This window comes from Barbus barbus (genome assembly GCF_936440315.1).
Source record: "Barbus barbus genome assembly, chromosome: 4".
Lineage (NCBI taxonomy): Eukaryota > Metazoa > Chordata > Actinopteri > Cypriniformes > Cyprinidae > Barbus > Barbus barbus.
In genome coordinates, this window is record NC_136732.1 from 3794624 (window position 1) to 3817238 (window position 22615).

The 22615-nt window shown below is 38.6% G+C and overlaps 1 protein-coding gene across 2 annotated transcripts in view; it reads right to left on the minus strand.

Annotated features, from left to right (window-relative positions):
* LOC306866540 (uncharacterized protein) overlaps window positions 1–21898 on the minus strand; it is a 58359-nt gene extending 36461 nt beyond the window's left edge. The window contains exons 1-14 of one of the 2 annotated variants that reach the window (XM_079411800.1): window positions 21870–21898; window positions 21321–21562; window positions 20958–21062; window positions 20350–20451; window positions 20133–20234; window positions 19853–19937; window positions 19386–19581; window positions 17468–19295; window positions 16601–16771; window positions 10132–10305; window positions 9759–9929; window positions 7020–7193; window positions 6634–6807; window positions 6028–6198 (exon numbers count right to left, since the gene is read on the minus strand). In XM_079411800.1, the coding sequence (XP_079267926.1) occupies window positions 6028–6198; window positions 6634–6807; window positions 7020–7193; window positions 9759–9929; window positions 10132–10305; window positions 16601–16771; window positions 17468–19295; window positions 19386–19581; window positions 19853–19937; window positions 20133–20234; window positions 20350–20451; window positions 20958–21001 (3392 nt within the window). In that variant the 5' untranslated portion in view covers window positions 21002–21062; window positions 21321–21562; window positions 21870–21898. Of the gene's footprint in view, window positions 1–6027; window positions 6199–6633; window positions 6808–7019; window positions 7194–9758; window positions 9930–10131; window positions 10306–16600; window positions 16772–17467; window positions 19296–19385; window positions 19582–19852; window positions 19938–20132; window positions 20235–20349; window positions 20452–20957; window positions 21063–21320; window positions 21799–21869 lie in introns of those variants that run through there. The other variant, XM_079411799.1, reaches the window with a different exon arrangement.
* Between the last annotated feature and the right edge of the window lie 717 nt (window positions 21899–22615).

The window sequence follows — 22615 nt, forward strand, 5'->3', positions numbered from 1 at the left end:
CCGCAAAACACTTGGTGTACGATCTTACCACAGCGTGGCTTTCAGAAAGTGCACAGAGACTAGCGTGCGCACTTACCATAACATGGATTTGCAAATTTTATTCTCCAAATGCTCTGGAGGGAGCAGCATGCTCATAGGTGACCCTCAATATTGAGGGGAGCGATGCTAGCTCTACCAAGGCAGGGCTCTGAAGAGAGGAGAACTCAACTCTCAACATGAGAGGGGGCTCAGACGCTCATAAGGGAGCGGCATGCTCATATGTGACCCTCTACAGAGAGGAGAGAAATGCCAGCTCGACCAACAAGGAGAGCAGCATGCTCATAGGTGACCCTCTAAAATGAGGGGAGCAATGCTAGCTCTACCAAGACAGAGCTCTGGAGAGCAGAGAATTTAACTCTCAGCATGAGAGGGAACTTAGACGCTCAGAAGGGAGCGGCCTGCTCATAGGTGACCCTCTATAAAGAGGGGAGCAGTGCCAGCTCGACCAACAAGGAGAGCTTGTGCGGGAGCAGCATGCTCATAGGTGACCCTCTATAGTGAGGGGAGCAATGCTAGCTCTACTAAGACAGAGCTCTGGAGAGCGGAGAACTCAACTCTCAGCATGAGAGGATACTCAGCACATACATAAGTAGAGTGGGGCCTAAGGTGAAAACCGAGGCCTGACCAACTCAAAGAATGGTACGAAGCCTCAGCGCGTAACCCATACCATACAGGATTTTAGAAAAGACCGCAAAACACTTGGTGTGCGATCTTACCACAGAGTGGCTTTCAGAAAGTGCACAGAGACTAGCGTGTGCACTTACCATAACATGGATTTTAATAACGTTTCTCTCTATCAGATGCTCTCTGGGGGGAGCAGCATGCTCATAGGTGACCCTCTCTCGAGAGAGGAGCAATGCCAGCTCGACCAACAAGGAGAGCTCGTGAGGGAGCAGCATGCTCATAAGAGACCCTCCATAGTGAGAGGAGCAATGCTAGCTCTACCAAGAAAGAGCTCTGGAGAGCGGAGAACTTAACTCTCAGCATGAGAGGGAACTCAGACGCTCATAAGGGAGCGGCATGCTCAAAAGTGACCCTCTAAAAGAGGGGAGCAATGCTATCTCGACCAGCAAAGAGAGCTCCTGAGGGAGCAGCATGCTCACAGGCGACCCTCTAAAATGAGGGGAGCAATGCTAGCTCTACCAAGACAGAGAGGATACTCAGCGCACGTACATATATATATATATATAAGTAGAGTGGGGCCCAAGGTGAAAAACGGGCCTAACCGACTCAAAAAATGGGCACGAAGCCTCAGCGCGTAACCCATACCATACAGGATTTTAGAAAAGACCGTAAAACACTCGGTGTGCGCTCTTACCACAGCGTGGTTTTTAGAAAAGTGCACAGAGACTAGCGTGAGCACTTACCAAATATGGATTTTAGAAACCGTACTGTCAGATGCTCTCTGGTGGGAGCAGCATGTTCATAGATGACCCTCTAAAATGAGGGGAGCAATGCTAACTCTACCAAGAAAAAAGCTCTGGAGAGCGGAGAACTTAACTCTCAACATGAGAGGGAACTCAGACGCTCAGAAGGGAGCGACACGCTCATAAGTGACCCTCTAAATAAGGGGAACGATGCCAGCTCAGCCAACAAAGAGAGCTCAAAAAGGGAGCAACATGCTCATAAATAACCCTCTAAAGTGAGGAGAGCAATGCTAGCTCGACCAACTATGAGAGCAACCTGACAAGGAGGCCTAAAGAAAGGCCTGACGTGCTGAGGTTTCTGAATAACAGAGCTCTGGGAGCTGAGATTCAACTCTCATATGAGAGGAAACTCAAGACGCTCAGCAGGGAGCGGCATGCTCATAGGCAACCCTCTTTAGCGAGGGGAGCAATGCCAGCTCAACTAACAGGTAGAGCTCAGAGGGGTACAGCAGCAACGAGGAGCAGGTTGTTAAGTAACAAAGCTCTGGGAGCGGAACTCTACTTACAGCAAAAGAGGGAACTCACACGCTCATACGAGAGCAGTATACTCAAGGTGACCCTCAACAGTGAGGGGAGCAAAAACTAGCTCTACCATGATAAAGCTCTAGAGAGCGGAGAATCTACTCTCAGCATGAGAGCTCAGACACTCAGGAGGGAGCGGCATGCTCATAAATAACCCTCCACATTCTAGGCGAGGGGAGCAAAGCCAGCTCGACCTACAAACAGAGGGATACCTAACAACCCAAACAAGCTGCTGGAAAAAGTATCAGGGTAATAGGTAGCTGAACAGAAGGCAACAAGGGCTCAGGGAAACTGCTACTTAAAACCCTAATAAGGGTGGGCAGTTCCAAGCTAAACCTCATGCACCTATTATGGCCTCGTTTGAAGAACAAAAGGGCCAGACTTAGAAAATGCTGCTCCTCAGAGCCAAAGCATTGTACTCACGCATCCATGGATCCCACGCAGAAGAACAGTCCAGTGTAGGGGCTGAAATAAGGGCGCAGGAGGTGCTCACCTAACCTCAGTCAGGTGGTAGAAAACTGAGGTTGAAGGGGAATTAGAGAGGGGAAGATGAGGGCTTTAGATGTACAGGCCCCCTGAGGGAAGGAGAGATGTTCAACTCTTACCCTGGCCGAGAGCGTTGCAACGCCCCGTCCGGACCACCTCCCTGAGGTCTTGCTACCTCTCTTTGACCCGCGCCACCCTTGAAACCCTACCCGCAGACGGGGAAGGGCGCGAGTTGCGACACTAGCCTTCTGTGCCCATCTCTGATCCTCAGATCAGGATGGGCCAGGACCCCTGTGCTGTTTGGGCTCAAACCTGGACCTTCTCATTTAAATGAAGGTTTTAAAAGCCGCTGAACACGCCTTTGCCTTCCTAAACTTTTAAACCACCGACTCGACGGAGGTACTAAAAAGTACAGAAGGCGAAACCGGAGCATTGAGAAGAAAGCCCTTCTCTCTCTTCCCAATATCTGCCAGGTTCACCCACAGATGTCTCTCCGTTACCACCCTGGCCGCCATAGAACTGCCCATAGCAGAGGCGGCCTGCTTAGTGGCTCAAAGAGCCAAATCGGCGGTGCAGGCACAGCTCAGCAACCTCATCAGGTATATATATATATATATATATATATTTTTTTTTTTACAAACCTTTTATCCAGGTCTTTCAACAGATCAGCCTGGTATGCCTGAAACACTGCCATAGTGTGTAATGAGGCGGCAGCCTGACCTGCTGCTGCGTATGCTTTGCCATTCCAGCGTTTTTTTTTTCTCAGATGACGTCAGCGAAATCGCGTCATTGTCATCCAACAGCTCGCCCTCGCTCGCGACTGACGAGCGCGAGAAGGAAAATCCCTTCTATAACTCATTGGCGAGAACCACCTGCAAACCCCATGAGCTCATTTTCCCCCGTGCTTCAGCAGCGGAGGGTCCTGAACCGCGGGAAGCAGACGGCTGCCCCTCTTTCCTCAAAAAGAGAGACAGACGAGAGCAGAGCTTTTAGAAAAACGCTCGCAGTACGCGCAGTGCGCAAACAAAAGACGCAAAGATCATGTGAGTCATCAAGCATCAGATAACGTGGATACGGATGCACACATCTCTTAACGCCTTGCTAGTGCTCGCATTACAAAAGTAAACCATACTTAACTTGTAAGATGCACGCTTCAAACAAACAGTCATTGAAGACGAAGAAGAGGATGATGCTTTCTCCCGGCGCCCTCTTATACTGTGGTCGCACCGGGAGTGACGTCATAGGCTGTCGCCGGCCAAAATTTGGTGTTTTTGTATATATGCTTCAGACACGGGTCACGTAGATGGAGTTCCCCATAGCGACCTCTAGAGGACGCAGTTCGAAGTTCCCTTGAAAGGGAACTTCTAATTTAAGTGAACTTAAAACCATTTTCACACAAACCAATTATAATAAATGTCATATTTGTGCCCTTCAGCAAGTAGAAAATATAAAGAAATTGAATAAAAGTTATCAAACACTAAATTCTAAATGAATAGATGAGTCCTTCAAGCTACAAAAGTTATTGATTTCCACTTTTTTCTTTTGATCTTTGATTAACAGACATCCCAGCAGCTGGTTATTAGGTTTTTGGCTGCTATATTCTGAAAAGTTTTCACCCCCGGCTCTTAATACATGGTTTTTCCTTCTGGAGCATCAGTGAGTATTTGAACCTTCTGTAATAGTAACATATGAGTCCCTCAGTTGTCCTCAGTGTGAAAAGATGGATCTCAAAATCATACAGTCATTGTTGGAAAGGGTTGAAATACACAAAAATGCTGGAAAACCATATAATTTGTGGGACCTGAAGGATTTTTCTGAAGAACAGCAGGCAGTTTAACTGTTCAGGACAAACAAGGGACTCATGAACAACTATCACTAAACAAAAAAAACAAAAAACGGCATTTTTAAAAATTCAGCTATTAGGGTGAATTCGGGTAATCTGGGACATCCAGTGTGTTTATTTCCTGTTATAACAACATTTAGTCAATAGGACTTTTACTATAATTCTAGCATGGATGTCATGTGACTGAAATCACATGACTTCATGGGGGTGATTCCACAGAAAGGGGCAGGGCACTTGTCAATCAAGAAGCTCCCGTGGGAATTGTGTGACAAGGTCAGTGACAGGATTCTGACTAGATTAATGTTAAGGACATAAATCTGTCATAAATAAGTTCCTAATAGTTGTCAAATTATGTTTGTGATCTATTCAAGCAACAAATTATGTATTAAAGTGTTGAAAATGTGTTTTAATTTTTTTTCTTTCAAATATTGTTTTGCTGTCCCACATTATCAAATATTTTTGAGAATGTGGGACAGCATGCTTTGGGTAATCTGGGACAGTCTACAAATGGGGGAAATATGCATTTAGGGACTTTATAAGTCTATTGACAAGGGCTAATATATGCCATAATGAGAAATGGGTGTTCATTTTAAGGACATAAATCCGTCATAAATAAGACAATGTTCCTAATTGTTGTCAAATTATGTTTGTGATTTATTCAATATTGTTCCCCGAGTAGCCCCAATTTTACAGAATGGAGAACCTGAATAACCAAACCAATATTCTGTTAATCAAATTGTTGCTTGCTGTTGCTTAAATTTTAGTTGATTTTTTTAAATGTTAATACAATGTTAAACAATTTTAATAGAGTTTTAAATTAATTTAAATGAATTAACACAGTAGATCGTTAATCCTGTGTAGAGATAGAAATTATTTTCCTGATATTGGAATATACATTTTCTTATTGAGATTTCTGTACTTGTCATTTTTTTTCATAATGCTCTTTTAAAATGGGTGATATTGTGTTTGGCATGCATAAAGTATGGTGAATATAGGCTTTTTTAGGCCTAATACATGTGTCCCAGATTACAAAGTGACCTGTCCCAGATTATCAAATACAAGTAGATTTTTTTTTGTCACAAAAACACTAATAGATGTGGCATGTCTTCTCTGGGTATAATATCTACATTCTTTCTTCTTGTGTGGTTAGAAAACATCTTAGGGATTTCAGAAAAGTCTAATGTGTTGACCTCATGTGTTAGATAGATATTGAAATAAATCGCAGAAATCAAAATTGCAAAAAAAAATGTCCCAGATTACCCAAATTCACCCTATTTTCTATTGTGGATTATATTTAAAGATTTTATGTGAAATCTTATTCAGGTCAGTACTAAAAAAACAATAACATGCATTTTGTACGATCCCTCTTATTTTGGTAAAATAATGAACATTTAGCAGATTCTGCACGGTGTATGTAAACTTTTGACTTCAACTGTAACTACACATTACATGCTCACAGTTTCTTTCACGCTTTGATATGAAAATTGCAATGCAACTGAAGAGCACACACTGCGAGCACAGTAGTGTTTCCACGCTCATTTGACTCGCGCCTGGTGCTGAGACGAAGTGGAGTGCGCGTCTAAAAGTCTAATGTTTGATGTGGACATAAAGACATTCTGTATCATGTATAATATTCCCATCATCAGCCAATGTGCAATATTGATCTCATCGCTGTGGTGTTGAGTGTAGCTGCTGGTGAAATGTACTCACTTCAGTCTCTTCAGCTCACACACAGGATTCTTCAGTCCCTCACAGATCTCTTTGACTCCTGAGTCCAGCAGATGACTGTTGTTCAGGTTCATCTCTTTCAGGATGGTTTTGGAGGAGAGAACAGTAGCTAGAACTGAACAGCTTTTCTCTGTCAGCTCACAATTATTCAGCCTGAACACAAAAACAGCATTTCAGTCAGGACCACTTTCATCAAGTATATTTATTACAATTATATTGCATACAGTTAGTGTTGGTGGTATGGTTCTGTTCTGGGCAAAACTCCACGCGCCTGTCTGATCTCACATGTGGGAGTTTGATTGTGAGCAGCGATGCGATAGAAGAGATGCTGAAAGAATGGAGTTAAATGGACTGCTGTGATAAGTGTCGAGACTGGATTGGTACACATCAGGAACAGCTGACTATCAGCTGATGTGAGCTTGACTGACGTGGCCTGCCTAAACTAATGCAATGTTTGATTATTATTATTCAGCACATATTCAACACACATCAGAACAACAGCTCTTCATATCTGATCTCACATGTTACTGACAGTCTTTAATAATGAATAATCAAAGAGGTTTCAATGTATAAATCATGTTCACTCACATTATTTTCTCCAGTTTGCTGTGAGAGTCCATCAAAAGAGCAGAGAGTTTCTCCCAATCCAGATCTCCTAATTTATCTTCACTCAGATCCAGTTCCTTCAGTAGTAATGGACTTTTACCCAGAACTCCAGTGAGATACTCACACGCTTCCTCTGCAGCAGGACTTTTCAAAAACCTACAGGAAGCAGATAAGGATTTCAGATCATTTATACTTTTACATTATTTTTGCCACTAATTCTGTTGTGTGTCTGTTGAATTTCTCTGAACTGCTATTTAATTCCAGTTCATGTCCTATTCAACAACGGTGCATTTGACCCTTCTATCCATTTTCATACAGCTGATTTCACATCTGTGGTTCATTTTGAAATATTTGAAGGTTTTTTTCACCTGATGGTCTTTAATGAACAGAGTCCATCCTGTAGTAAATCACTGAGCTGCTTCACTCCTGATTGTCCAGGATCATTTCCTGTGAGATCCAGCTCTATCAGGTGTGAAGGGTTTGATCTCAGAGCTGAAGCCAGAGCTTTATAACCTTCTTCAGTGATACTGCAGTCTGAAAGTCTATTAAAAAAAGATGTTATTCTTCCTTATAACACAGCTTGTCACACAAGTACATGTTCTAGAATGAAGAAAATAAAATATGCACTACAGGATTTTGGTCTGAATGACCCTTTTCACAGTATAGCTGGTAAAGCTCTATATTGGTGAACGCAAACTACAACAAATGCAAGTTTTACATTTTAATTTTCTACAATTGCAAAAATAAAAATCCATGATAGTATTTCTGTGACTTTACAAAAGAGAGAAAAAAAGAGTCATTATTGACTGCATTGGTCAGAACAGAGAAAAATGTCTCATTTGACATCACTCCCTCGGCTGGTGTATTAGAAACACTCACACAACAGCGTTAACTAGTTTTCTGTCATTTAATGCCAAGGAAACACAAAGTCCAGTGTTAAAAATACAAGTTTTTTCTTGACATGAAAATATATATAATAAGTTTTATGATGCTAATAACTTTGGAAACGCATCATCACAGGTTGTGTAAAGGGTCATGACCTCGCTGTCACCACTGTGGTTCAATCATAAAATTACACAACCATGGCCGGACATATGTTTGTTTGATTTGTTCAGTTAAATACCAGTCAGAAATTATTAGAAACATTTCCACTGCGGACGCAAGGACTGAACGGGTCAGCTGGGGCTAACAGCTTCCAACTAAGAACTTCGAGACCATAATCAAACACCATAAACTAGCATTTATGATTATTTCACATAGAAGGTCACTCATATTGAATTGCATCTGCGCCGATTAATTTATAGCCCAATTCAGACGGTAATTGTTTCTCAGGGGGTAGTTGGTGATTTAATTGCCATCTGAATCCGGGACGTCTGTGTTTTTCTCTCACCACGCCTGTAAAAATCCCTGATCGAATTACCTACTGTTTTTTGACAAATACCAAGGTCGTGTGGTAATTTCATTGCCGTCCGAATCCACATCTCTGAGTTTACGAGAAGAAATCGATTCAAAATTCAGCGTTTAAACCCTTTTTGAACACTCCCGAACACCGTACGGTAACTGCTGTACTTCGGTGTAATTTGCATACATATTTATTTCTGAAATGCTGGAAAGTATTTAAAAGAACAATACTTCATAACTGCTCCAGCACAGCAAGGGAGAGCAGAAAGAGAAGAAAAGCACGTAAACATTCAAAATGGGTCTTTATTATGGCAGCGGCAGGTATGCAATACAATTTTAAAATGTGTATTATAAACGGATATATATCGCGTATAATTATATACAACTATAGTGCGTATTTTCCTATTTTTAAACAGGAGATTTAAATAATCAAATAATAAATAGGACTATACATTATAAAATATGCTTGGAATAATAAGAACACATTTTACATAATAATAAGTGTTTTTAAAAACATTTTCCACAATAAAAAGAATGTGACTGGCCTCGTGAGCAGTGCATTCCCGGTGCGCAGGATCCCAGAACTCACTCCTCCACGGTGAATAAATCTCCATCCGAATCCGAGGTGATATATAAATGTATTTTTACAGACGTCCATATGAGAAACAATTACCGTCCGAATCGGGCTTATGATCACATGACTACTTTAAACAGTTCCATCAAGACTTTAGCCCCAAAGAGCACACATTTAGAAATATAAAGATAAATTCTCATATGTTCTCGCCTCGTTTCTGTACAGAGGATGATTCTGTATTATATTAATGTTTCACTACTTTATGAGATCTGAAGAGTTTTGAGTGCTCTCTCCCATCTTACTGCCATCACACATAGTGGGGCGGAAATGTCATCAAAATTATGTTAAAAAAATATAAATAGCCATTTAATGAGTTTCTGTTTTTAACATATATGCTATAGCAGGGGTTCCCAAACGCATTCCTTGAGCCATTTTGCATGTCTCCTTTATCAATCACACCTGATTCAACTCATCAGCTCATTAGTAGCAACTCCAAGACTTGAAATGGGTGTCAGACAAAGGAGACATGCAAAATGTGCAGTGTTGGGGAGGCTCCAGGAATGTGTTTGAGAACCCCTGTGCTATAGGACAGGGATCCTCAAATCTACTTTCCTGCCGAGTTTAACTCCAACCCTGATCAAACACACCTTCCTGTGATTTTCTAATGATCCTGAAGACATTGCAGGAAAGTGGATCTCACGAGCCAGATTTGAGGATCCCTACTATAGGAGTTAGTGAATCACACAAACAATAATCCTGTTTTTCTGAATATCTGCACAAATCACAAATGTGCAATAAACAAGTTACTGAGTAACTTTGACACAAATTTCCATTTTATAAAAAGAACAAACAGCAGAACCGCTTTATCTCTGAGCAGCACAGTGTTTTGTTCCTCCGTGTTACACGGACCAGTAAATTATTCAAAGTACAGTCGTTTGCAAACAACTAGACAAACGAGCCCTGTAGACATTTACAAATGCATTTTAACATGTAGAAATGTAAATAAAAATAAATAAAAAACACTTCAGTTTTTCCAATCTGCATGTCGATTTTCCAACAGACAACAAATATTTACTTTTCCTAGTTAATTCCCATTCAATAATGTTAGTATTAATGCATGTCAAACACTCACAGCAGTGTGTTGAGTTGACAGTGTTTATCCTGCAGTAGAGCAGCGATCTGATTCACTCGTGTGTCTCCTAGTTCATGTCCACGCAGATTCAGCTCTCTCAGGAGTAACGGGTTTTTACCCACAATTCCAGTCACATACTGACAGGCTTCATCTGCAGCAGGACCCACAAACCTGCAGAAGAGAAGATGAAGCAGGATTCAATTCAGTTCTCACCTTTTATACAATGGACAACATAGAAAATATTGCTTAAAAGCACATGTTTTTTTTTCTTTGTTAACTTTGATGCAGCAACAGGTTGTTCAACATATCTTATAAGTATAAAAAGAAAAAGTTCACCTACATATTTATTTAGTATTATTTGATCACGTCTCACCTCAGTGTCTTGAGTTGACAGTTTGGCTCCTGAAGTAAATCACTGAGCTGCTTCACTCCTGATTGTCCAGGATCATTTCCTGTGAGATCCAGCTCTATCAGGTGTGAAGGGTTTGATCTCAGAGCTGAAGCCAGAGCTTTATAACCTTCTTCAGTGATACTGCAGTCTGAAAGCCTAGAACAGAAATTAAAATGTAACATTCAACAGATTAATGAGCTATTCCAGAAATAACCTTTACAATATTAATCTATAAAGTAAATTAGTTTTGTTCCTTGTCAGTTTACTGTGCAATTTAGTGTACAACTGAATCAAAAAGGCCTAGAGACCTTTAAAATTGTACACATCAGCTCACCTGAGACCCTTCAGGTTACAGTTACTGAAAGGGTTCATGAACTGAGAAATTAATTTCCCTTGATCTTTTGGCATGTAACAGGTCAACATACTATAAAAACATCCTGTAAGTTTCAGAACTAAAAACTTTCTTAGTTCAAAAACAGCTTTTATTTTCTCCAAACCCAGAAAATGACTCATTTTGGAATGTCACATTATGATAGTCTGCTGGAAAAGGTCAACACTTGTTTCTATATTATTACCTCTTTATCCCCGACCACATGTAATAGGAGTGGAAATACTAAAGAGAGGCAAACGCAGGGTTACAAGATGCTGTGTAGTGTAAGTTGTGAATAATCACAGTCTTTGGATTGCCTTCCTTGTGATCCTAACATCGCATCTACAGCGGTCATGAACATTGTGGTATCACTAATCCATTTCTCTTTCATGTCAGAAACAGTGCCAGCACGTCAGAAACAGAACGACATCAGTTTACTCTCAGGGATTTGTCATGTCAATCCATTCCACATCCAGTGTAGTCGTATGTCGGGCCTCGGGGGTGGCATTGCTACTGTTTTTAAAGACACTTTTCACTCTCATTCGCTATCTACTGGCTTATATAAACCCCATCACTATAGCTCTATCATATTGTCCTCTTCACCATAATAAGGACTTTTTAAGTGGACTTGCTGTATTAATGGAGTATTTGGTTACTAGGCATGAAAAAAATCGTTCATGTTTGCTCTGCTTCTAAACCATACTCTGCATAATTTGTTTAATTTGATTGAGTCTTTTGACTTTACTTTAGTGGGTTTCTGGTCTAATACATATCCATAGTCATACCCTTGATTAAATTTTAACCTATGGTTTTTCTATTTCAAACACTGAAATCAGTAGTGCATCTTTTTCTGATCACAGGCTGGTTCTTTGTACTGTCCCTCTTAGAAGCCGAATCCTCAGAAATCCATTGCTGGCACGCTTGACTCATTCTCTTACTCAACATTCTAGGGAAGAATTTTCTGTAGTCTACCGTGAAGTCTTTAACTCATTGCAGTTGGAATCTACTCTGCTTAATCTGGACACTGATGCACATCTTAATCTTTTTAATTCTACCTGTACCGACATCATGAATTGTATTGCCCCTTTGAAGTATAAAAATCATAAGGCTGTACCTGTGCCCTGGCACACTGAAACTACACGTACTCTGAGACGGACTTGTAGACAGGCTGAAAGCAAATGGAAGAAGGACAGATTGCAGATTTCTTATGAAGTTTTGAGGAACTCCTATAACGTTTCAGAAAGCTGCAAAGGCTGTAAAATGCAAATATTTGTCTGAACTTATCACAAACAATTGTCACAAACCTCAAGTTCTTTTTTCTACTATTAACTAAATTAAATCCCTCTTGTGCATTCTTTTCTACAGCCATCTACTTCTCTCTGTAATGATTTTGGAAAGTTTTTATTTTGTTGTTGAGAAGATCACAACATTAAGATCCCAGCTGTCTAACTCAGTATACGTTTTGCATGATGTTCCATTATGTTCTTCTACTTATTCTGAGTTTGAACCTTTTGATTTAACCTCATGTAATGTAATTATTGGTCACCTAAAACCAACTAACTGTCCTCAGGATATTATTCCATCTCTTTTCCTTAGACCAGGTTTTCCCAAAGTGGGGTTCGCGAACCCCTGGTGGTTCGTGAGGGAATTGCAGGGGGTTCATGAGTTGGTACATGGTTAGGGTGACCACCTGTCCCACTTTGCGCTGTAGGCCTACTGCTCAGCATTTTCACCCCTTGTCCCGCACGTCGCATATAGACCATTTCAACGGATATTCGGCGGTATAAGGAAGTGACGTTTTTGTTCCTCGGACGTTTCCGGTTAGCGTTTGAGCGCATTCAAAACAATAGCGGCAGGCGCTTGATGCACAGTGGGATTGCGATTAATTTATTTAATCCTGCTGTTTAAAATGTAGAAATTAAAACTAGATCCTTGTTGCTCGGTGCTTGGGTGCTCCCTCTGGGCTGGAACTAACATTAATTTATAAATAATCGGAAACTAAAGGGTTTAGATTTCCGACAAACGCGCCTGGATTGCAGCAGTGAAGCGAAAAGCAGAATAGCCAACTAGCAGCTCTAGGATATAATGTACAGCACATTTCGATTCAGGTAAGGACAAGTTCTTGTTTTTTTTCCATTTGATTCGTTGTATTTATTTACGTTAACTCTTCAAGTATGATGCAGCATTGTGTTTTCGTCATTGTTTACATATGCGCCTGGCATTTTGATTCTTTTTAGTGAAAAGGGTCAAGCTTTTATTTGCGTTTTGTTGGAAGCGTTATGTGGGCTATAATTAAACATGAGTTCTCATTAGTTGTCTAGCTATCTTGTCAGCAGATAAATCCAGTGAGTAACATGTTATAGAAATGTATTCTCTAAACTTGAATGTTGAATAGTGAAACAGTTAACGTTAACTGCAGTAGTTTACAAAAGCTAACGGTAAACATTTTTCATCACTTATGCTTGTCTAATGTTAATTCCAATATGTACTGATGTATTAAACAATAGTATTATTTGTAAATACTGTGTATTAAATAAAATAATTGTTTTTTTACTTTTGTCTTTAGGAAAGTCATCATCTGTAATGTAAGACACATAACCCAGTGAATGCTACAGGGAGACGGGACAGTGCAAAACCACATGAGACCATATGAACACCCAGATGTGTTTGAGAGCTTGAGGATGAAATGCAACGTAGTACTCAAAGCTGCTCATGGTTAGCCTGCTGCTTTTGATATTGATCACATGTTAATAAATTTGCTGGAAACAGTCTCTGTCTTTTGTTTATATGCAGTACTGGTCAAGTGTCTGGACACATTACTATTTTTTTTTTTTATGTTTTTGAAAGAAGTCTCTTATGCTCATCAAGCCTCCATTTATTTGATCAAAAATACAGACAAAATCAGTAATATTGTGAAATATTACAATTTAAAATAATGGTTTTCTATTTTAATAATCTTTATATTTATTTCTGTGATGCAAAGCTGGATTTTGATCAGCCTTTTCTCCAGTCTTAAGTGTCACATGATCCTTCAGAGATCATTCTAATGTGCTGATTTGATATTTGGTTATTGTCAGTGTTGGAAACAATTGTGCTGCTTAATATTTTTTTCTGGAATCTGATACTTTATACAGGATTGATTGATTGAATCCTGACAGGGATTTTCAAAATAGAAATCTTTCCTAACAGTATGTCTTTACTATCACTAAACAAAAACAAAACAAAAAAATAATTTAATATCCTTGCTGAATAAATGTATTCATATTCTTTAAAAAAAAAAAAAATACTGACCCCAAACTTTTGAACAGTAGTGCATGTTTTTACAAAACATTTCTATTATAAGTAAATGCTGTTCTTTTATTCAAAGAATACTAAAATTATCTGTTTATAAAGAAATATTAAGCAGCACAACTTTTTCCAACACTGATAATATATCAGCATATTAGAATGACTTCTGAAGGATCATGTGACACTGATAACTGGAGTAATGATGCTGAAAATTCAGCTTTGCATCACAGAAATAAATTATATTTTAAAGCATATTAAAATAGAAAACCATTATTTTAAATTGTAATATTTCAAAATATTACTGTTTTTGTATTTTTGATCAATGAATTGCAGGCTTGATGAGCATAGGAGACTTATTTAAAAACAGTTAAAATATACATACCCACATATATACTGTATGTAGTGTGTGTGCATTTATTAATATGCATGTAGGTTATACTTTTATCTAAGAAAAAAAAAAACAGGTTTATGTATAACACAGTAGCCAGCATTGAATTGCATTCATCTTGTTTATTTGTGACCACATGATGGCTCAGATAGAGCATTCAAATGCTTTCTAGCATTGTTCCACAGCAACAAACCTGACCAAACTATGCACACATTTTAAAACGAATGCAATCAGTAATAATGGCATGAAGTGATTAGCTTACTAGCATTCATTTAGCGCTGTAATAAACATGCATGTTCTGTAAATCTGCAGTGAAACGATATGTATTGTGAAAAGAGCTGTACAAATAAATATGAATATTTGCGTAGACATGCAGACTGACCCAGCAATGCAAGTGAAATGTCCACAAAAACCTCCCCGGACATCTTAGCACAAACCATGATAAGTTCGTAAGTAACACTGTTTGTCTTGCTTCGGTTTAACCGAACATAAGGCTGATGTCATCCATTGTACAAACAAATGATCCCAACTTTTCCGCTCAGGAGTTAATTGTAAGCATCTAGTATGCGATACATTTACTGCCATCTCGTGTACACCACAGCATCAATCAGAGCCGCTTTGATCCGTCCGGAAGACTTTTAATGTTCTTTGTTAGTTTGCACCTCAGTCATATTTAAAGGGTAATTCTATTATTTATTTTTTTTTTTAAATACCTAACATGCGTTTTCGCTAGATTTAAAAAGTACGCGCTGTAGGTTTTGATAGATCTGAGATTTAAAAATGGTGCTACCGGAAATGCTTCAGGACCAGACATGCGCAGAAGCGTTCCAACGCCTTTGTTATTGTTTACATCCTTGAAATGGTCTATTCAGAAAATAACCCGTATTTTGATCAGTCTGTTGATTTTAAATTGTCATATTAAGAAAACGTACAGACGTTCTTTTGCCTTTTTAAGAAAGCTTTTTATTTATACTTTTTGCGTCGTAGTTTTCACGCAAAGGACGTGCGGACCTCATCAAGTGATCTAGCACCACCGACTGAAATGTTCGAGCACACGGAAAAACACAATATTCTCCTTTCATTTTAACCAATTAAAAATAGATACAACTTTCTTCTTATTTTAATAGTTATTTTTATAGTTAATAATTTTAATGACAAATGTCCACAGGGCACTATAATGCGCGAGCACAACTCCCTCGCAGGTGGATTCTCTTCACTCTCACACAAAACGGACACACCTTCTCTCGCTTACTTGTGCACGCTCAGAAACATAAGCACATATGACAACGGATGTAAATCAGTATTTACATAGCATAACTGTAGTAAATGTATCTGTCTCACACGTGTCCCACATTGTCCCGCAAAATCACATCTGCTGTCTCTCAACAGATCTATTGCCAGGTGGTCACCCTATACAGTATATGGTATGCCTATGAGTGTACACCATTAGTGAATTAATAATAAAAAAAATAATTAAAAAGGTTTTGCAAAGAAATGTTACAGGTTTATACAAATGTCATATAATTGTAAAATCTTAAATGTATAAAAATAAATTATCTTTTTGGGAAACCCTTTATTAAAATAAATATTGTGGATTTTTTTTTTTTATACATTATAAATTGTAGTGATAGGATTTTTTATAATTTGTATTAACAATAACAATAGTAACGATAGTATTACTTAAATATTACTGAAACTTTAAAACTGATAAAAATAAATGTTTTTAAAGTTACACATGCAAATGTGCCATTAAATTATTGAAATATTTGCTTAAAATCTCAGGGGGTACTAAAGTAAATAATTTAGGTCAAAGGGGTTTGGCTGACAAAAAAAATGTGCTTTACAAATTGTATTTTATTGCATTGTATTAATATGCAAAACATTATAAAGTAATTAAAAATGCAGTACATGATTTCAATTATACTAAAACTCTACAGGTGAGAAAGTCTTTCATCTAAATAAACAACCTCAAAATGGTTGAAAAACTAGAAAATTAAAGTTTTGAAATGGCCCAACATAAGTCGCAAACCACATTGAAATGCTGTGGTAGGACCTGGAATGTAGAGTTCATGCTGGAATTGAAGCCTACAACAGGGCTTCCCAAACCTGTCCTGGAGGACCCCTAGCCCTGCGCATTTTGTATGTCTCGCTTATCTAACACACCTGATTCAACTCATCAGCTCATTAGTAGAGGCTGCAAGACATGAATAGGGTGTTTCTGATAAGGGTGACATACAAAATGTGCAGGGCAGGGGGACCTCCAGGACAGGTTTGGGATGCACAGGCCTACAAATTTCACTGAGCTGAAGCAGTTCTGTCCTCAATTCTGTGGCAAATTATCTAGGTCCATGTTAACAGATGGATCTGAATTCTAACCAAACACTAGGGATTGTCACAAAACTTACCTCAGTATCTCTAATTTGCAATTTATATTCTTCAGTCCAGTGCAGAGCAGCTTCACTCCTGAATCCTGCAGATCATTATTGCTCATGTTCAGCTCTTTCAGACTTGTATCTGATCCAAGAACTGTAGCCAGAGCTGGACAGCTTTTGTCTGTTAAGTCACAATCATTTAGCCTACAAGAGAAATAAGTCAAATCACAGAATTAGATACATGTAATATATTTGTTAAATACAAAAATTAAATTGATATCAATTATTTTTACATGAGCAGTACATGAGCATTATTATTTTTACATGAGCAGGAAATATACTGCATATATATTAGAATTTTATTGATTAAAATTTCCTAGATAAAACAAACTAGCATGCTTGAATAAAACCTAAAATATGTAAATGAATAATAATTTTTATATCATTAATGGCAATGAGTTATACATTTAAAAGTGCTGCTCTATTATCTTGATGAGTGTCTTGAGGTGGAAAATCTGGAGGTTAATCATTTATGCAAGAGTATATCTCCTTTATAGCAGAAGTTTAAGAAGCTGAACTGCATATTGGAGCAAAAATAACCTAATCTGACACAATGTGTTTTATAATAACATGATGTGCTTCTTCCGCAGCTAACTAAACAGCTTGTTTTGCTGAAAAGAGAAATTTCAACATAAAACACATGTGAATCTAATAAAAAACATTGCACTGTTTTAATTCCGAAGGACTGCCATTTTTGCAATTTTAACCCTAAAAGAGATATATACTGATAATTGGTATATGGTTAATAATCCCTACAGATCAGGGGTGTCCAAATCTGCTATGTATCAATGTAGATAAATGCAATTTTAATATGAAAACAAAATATATGAAATAACTTACAGAGCTCTTTTAGAGGTTTTGATGACTGCCGATAGTCTAATGAGACACTCGTCTGATTTCTTGAATTTCTGAAGCTCAAACTCCTCCAGCTCCTCCTCTGATGTCAACAACACAAAGGCCAAAGCAGACCACTGGGCAGGTGAAAGATCAGCAGATGAGAGACTTCCTTTGCTAAGGTGGGTCTGAATCTCTTTCACCAGAGTTTGGTCGTTCAGTTCATTCAGACAGTAGAACAGATTGATGGATCTCTCTGGAGACAGATTAGCTTCAAATTTCTGTTTTATGTACTGAACTATTTCCTTTTTGCTCTGGTCATTGGCGTCTTCCTGTGTCAACAGACCCTGTAAGAGTCGCTGATTGGACTGGAGTGACAAACCAAGGAAGAATCGAAGAAAAAGATCCAGGTGTCCATTGTCACTCTCGAGTGTCTTGTCCACTGCAGTCTTGAGCAAATCAATCATGTTTTCACTTTTGTTGTCCTGTTCTGTAGAGTCTTGATCAAACACATATTTCTTGTTGATGTCTAGAAACAGATGTGCATAAAGGGCTGCAATAAACTCTTGAATGCTCAAGTGAACGAAGCAGTACATGGTACCCAGAACGATCCCTGTTTCCTCCTTAAAGATCTGGGTACACATGCCTGAGTACACCGATGCCTTATAGACGTCAATACCACAGGCTTCCAGATCTGTGTCATAGAAGATCACATTGTTTCTTTCCAGCTGATGAAATGCCAGTTTCCCCAGTGAAAAGAAGGCATCTTTATCCCAGGAAACATCTGGTGTATATTCTCCATCATACTTTCGTCTGCTCTGCTGGATCTGAAATCTGAGGAAGTGTGTGTACATTTGTGTCAGAGTCTTGGGAGTGTCTTCAGTATTTGATTCCTGCAGTGTTTTGGAGGCATCTTCATCCTGATAATTTTTCACATCATTATTTATTTTCTCCTCTAAAATGTTCTTGAGAACAGTGGCTGAAATCCAGCAGAAGACTGGGATGTGGCACATGATAAAGAGACTCTTTGATTGTTTAACATGATCAATGATTTCTTTGGCCTGATTCTCATCCGTGAATCTTTTTCTGAAATACTCCTCCTTTTGTGCATCATTGAATCCTCGTATCTCTGTCAGCCGGTCGATACAGTCAGGAGGAATCTTACTGGCAGCTGCTGGTCTGGTGGTGATCCAGATGAGAGCAGAAGGAAGCAGATTTCCCTTGATGAGGTTTGTTAGGAGAACATCCAGAGAGACTGGTGATGATACATCAGACCACGTGTCATTACCATTGAAGTTTACAGGAAGTCGACATTCATCCAAACCATCAAGAATGAACAGGAAGTTTTGGTTCCTTCGTGTAAGGTTCAGTCCTTTTGTCTCTGGGAAAAACTGAGTTATAAGGTCCATCAAACTTAGTTTTTCTTGCTCCTTTAAGTTCATCTCTCTAAATGGAAGAGGAAATATGAAGCGGATATCTTGATTTTCTTTTCCTTCGGCCCAATCCAGAACAAACTTCTGCACAGAGACTGATTTTCCGATGCCAGCAACTCCTTTTGTCAGTACAGTTCTGATCTGCTTGTCTTGTTCAGGTGCTTCAAATAAATTTTTGCACTCAACCTGTATCTCCTGTGATTCATGACGCCTGGAAGTAACTTCAATCTGTCTTACCTCATGTTCAGCATTGACCTGTTCACTACAACCCTGAGTGATATAGAGATCTGTGTAGATGTTATTCAGAAGTGTGGAGTCACCTTGCTTTGCAATTCCTTCAAACACACATTGATACTTCTTCTTTAGGCTACATTTTAGCTGATGAATGAAGATCAGTTCATCTAAATAGAAACAAAAATACAGATTTTTTATCTTATTTTCTCTCCTACATTTATAAATGACAATCTGACAGATGGTCATGAGTTTCTTACCTTCTAGAGTATCAGCAGCTTCATCTTGCTTCATCTCTCTCAGGAAGTTGAGCGTGAGATCAAGAGCTGCTTCTTTGATACTGGATCTATTCTCATTAAAATCCTTTGCGAAGTTTTGCAAGTCCTCTTTTAGTAATATTTTCTTAAACTTTTCCAGTTCTTTCTTCAGAAATTTGATTATTTTGCTCTCAAGATCCTACAAAGCAAGACAAAAAAAATCAATGACAGAAAAAAAAAATCTATATTTGGTCAAAATTAGTTATTCAGTAATTAAAAATATTCATAAAAAATAAAGCTGAGACAAACGTTAATTAGCTGTAAATATTAATAATAATAATAATAGGTTTTCATTCTTATTTTATGGGTTCTTAAAAAGAGAAATTAGAAATAAAAGCTCCGTCACAATCTTATTTCAATAACATATTTGTTTATAATTATTAAATATTCTTGAAAATGTGTTTTATTACCTGGAAGATCTGCAGGAGACTGTCTGTAAAATGCTTGTGGTTCCTGTGAGACTGTAAATCTGGATCTAATGTGTCATACTGAAGCCTGATAGTAAATAAAATAAATCAAAATACTGCGTTTTTAGGACAAATATGACCAAAATATCTTGTAAACGTTTTTAGAAAAGAGAAAAAGAATACTTTGATAAATTTTTGAACTATAAGTTTTATAATAATTATTCACTGATACACATTCTGACACAGTCTGTGTGTAAACAGAAATAAGAAACACATCAAATACCGTTTGGTTTGTGTTGTTTCTAAACTGAAGTTTGGTGCTTCTTCCTTTGACCGGTCACTCTTCACAGACACAGAGCTGGACACATGTGATCCTGATCTTACACTAATGACACAAAGAGAGAAGACTTTACTACAGGAGGTTCGTTTTATATCGACACACTTTCTCTCCAGGCCTTCACAGTCTATGTGTAAACAGAAATAAGAAACACATCAAATACCGTTTGGTTTGTGTTGTTTCTAAACTGAAGTTTGGTGCTTCTTCCTTTGACCGGTCACTCTTCACAGACACAGAGCTGGACACATGTGATCCTGATCTTACACTAATGACACAAAGAGAGAAGACTTTACTACAGGAGGTTCATCTGTGTTTTATATCGACACACTTTCTCTCCAATCCTTCACAGAAATATTTGCAGGAGACTATGACCTTTGTAACTTTGAAGATCTTACACAAACAGATACATTACACACTAAAGGAAAACATTAAAAGCATCATATGACCCCTTTAAATTAAGTGTGCAATCATGTTTTAATGTCTGAAAATAAGTGTAAACCCCCTGATGTGGAATAATTTAATTATCTACATACCCAGTGCTGAAGAGAGACTGTAAATTGGGTTAAGATTGTAAATGATGATGTTGATTTTCAGATATTTATCATCTACTGGCTATTTTTAAATATTTTTAGTTATTTTTTAATTAGGAAGTTATGAAGTTCTGCAAAGCGTTTGTAAATATAAAGTAAAGTTTGTGAAGGTTTAGTTTTTTACAGCAAACATGAGAAACTCCAGCAGTGTTTAAAATGATGAAAGCAGACTCAGTCTTACCTCTGTTTCTGTGAGAGACTCATCTTTCCTCGCTCCTCTGACATACTGCAGCTAAACTGTCATTGATCAGCACTAATGAGACAACAATCTGCTGTTCAGTATGACCTGGAGATGATGGATATTAATCAGATCAATCAATATGTTGAGTTAGCAGCAACAGCAACAAAAAACACTAGAAAATAAAGTGAGTAACAAACAAATGCACTGCCATGTAGAATAACTAAATGATCTTGATGAGAAATGGCTGGTTTAAAGATACTTTCGGTTTCGCATCACAGCAACAACAGCAAACAACAGAAGCGGAAATACAGAAACACCTCCAGAAACACATTCGCTTTCAATAACCCCTTTTTGAAAACTTACTTGCAGTCTTGTCCACTAAGAAGAGCATTTATAAGTATATGAAACGCTCATTGTTCTGTGCTTTAGGCTGTAGCCTGATATCAATTAATTCTCATATCTCTCAGACGGATTGGATTAAATATACAAAAACAATGTCCGCGAGAGTTAAAATTAGTAGCGTCTGTGCTAAAGTTGTATCTATAAAAATGTTTTCTAGGACATGGCATGGATCAAATCCAACGAGCAACGCTTTCTCTTGCGATCTGTGGCCGTTTCTCAATATGCGTACTTGTGGACTTGTGAAACGTCATCAGTCGCTGCCGAAGTACTGTTCCAATTCAAAGTTCACATCTAGCCAAGTCCAGTTCAAATCCCCGGATGTGTTCTTGATCCGCCCCTTTTACCGAGGATGCATCGAGAGGTGACTTGTGCGGACTTGATACGGGCCATAACCCAGAATTCAGTTCGTCCTCCCGTCCTCGAGAGTTCGTTCTTCTGAGTCGAACTTGGCAAGTCCAAACTCGAAAGGACGAAAGTCCAGACTCTGCGAACTTGGTATTGAGAAACGGCCTGTGTTTTACTTTCGTTTTTGTTTTCTTCGTGGGTTTTTCTGGAGGGTTTGAAGTTACTGCCACCTGCTGCACTGGAGCGAGGATATTACAGCTATCTGTGCGTTCACACCGTCGCCGGCGAGAGCGTCAAGATTCGCCTGTAGACGCTGTAGAAAGACGTGTGGACGCGCTGACGCTCTGACGTAGATTGTATGCTCGTCTTGTATTTAAAGGAGCCGCACAGGAAACAAGCAGCTTGATCTTGTGCAGACTGACCACAAGTAGGGTACAAGTTAACCCCATGAAATATTTTAAATGTGAAAGTGAGAAATTGTTCGATGGAAAGAACTTTATTGTACTTACATGTTTGCTAACGAAATAAACCAATTAAAAGCCATTTGTGTTCATGGTTAAGTCTAATTTCAACATTATTTACTAGCCCTGGTCTTTAATTTTTCTGCATTTGGTAATGCCATAAAATGTGGTTTAATTTGTTGTAATTTGGTGAAATATGCAGCTGTAATGTTGTGATAGTAATCACAGTGCAGTAAGAAATGTTCCTCTGTTTCCAGCTCTTTCTGCGAGCACAGTGAACACAGTCTCTGTTCTGGTGGCTGCCATCTATAGCCAGACAGTGATCACTCAGTCTGTACTTTGTTAGTGTCTTTCTTCATTTGTGATCTTTTACACAGCTCAGGTATTCTGCTGGTTTGTAGTCTCTTCTCAGGTGTAAATACAGCTCCATCTTCTTAATTCAGCTCTGCA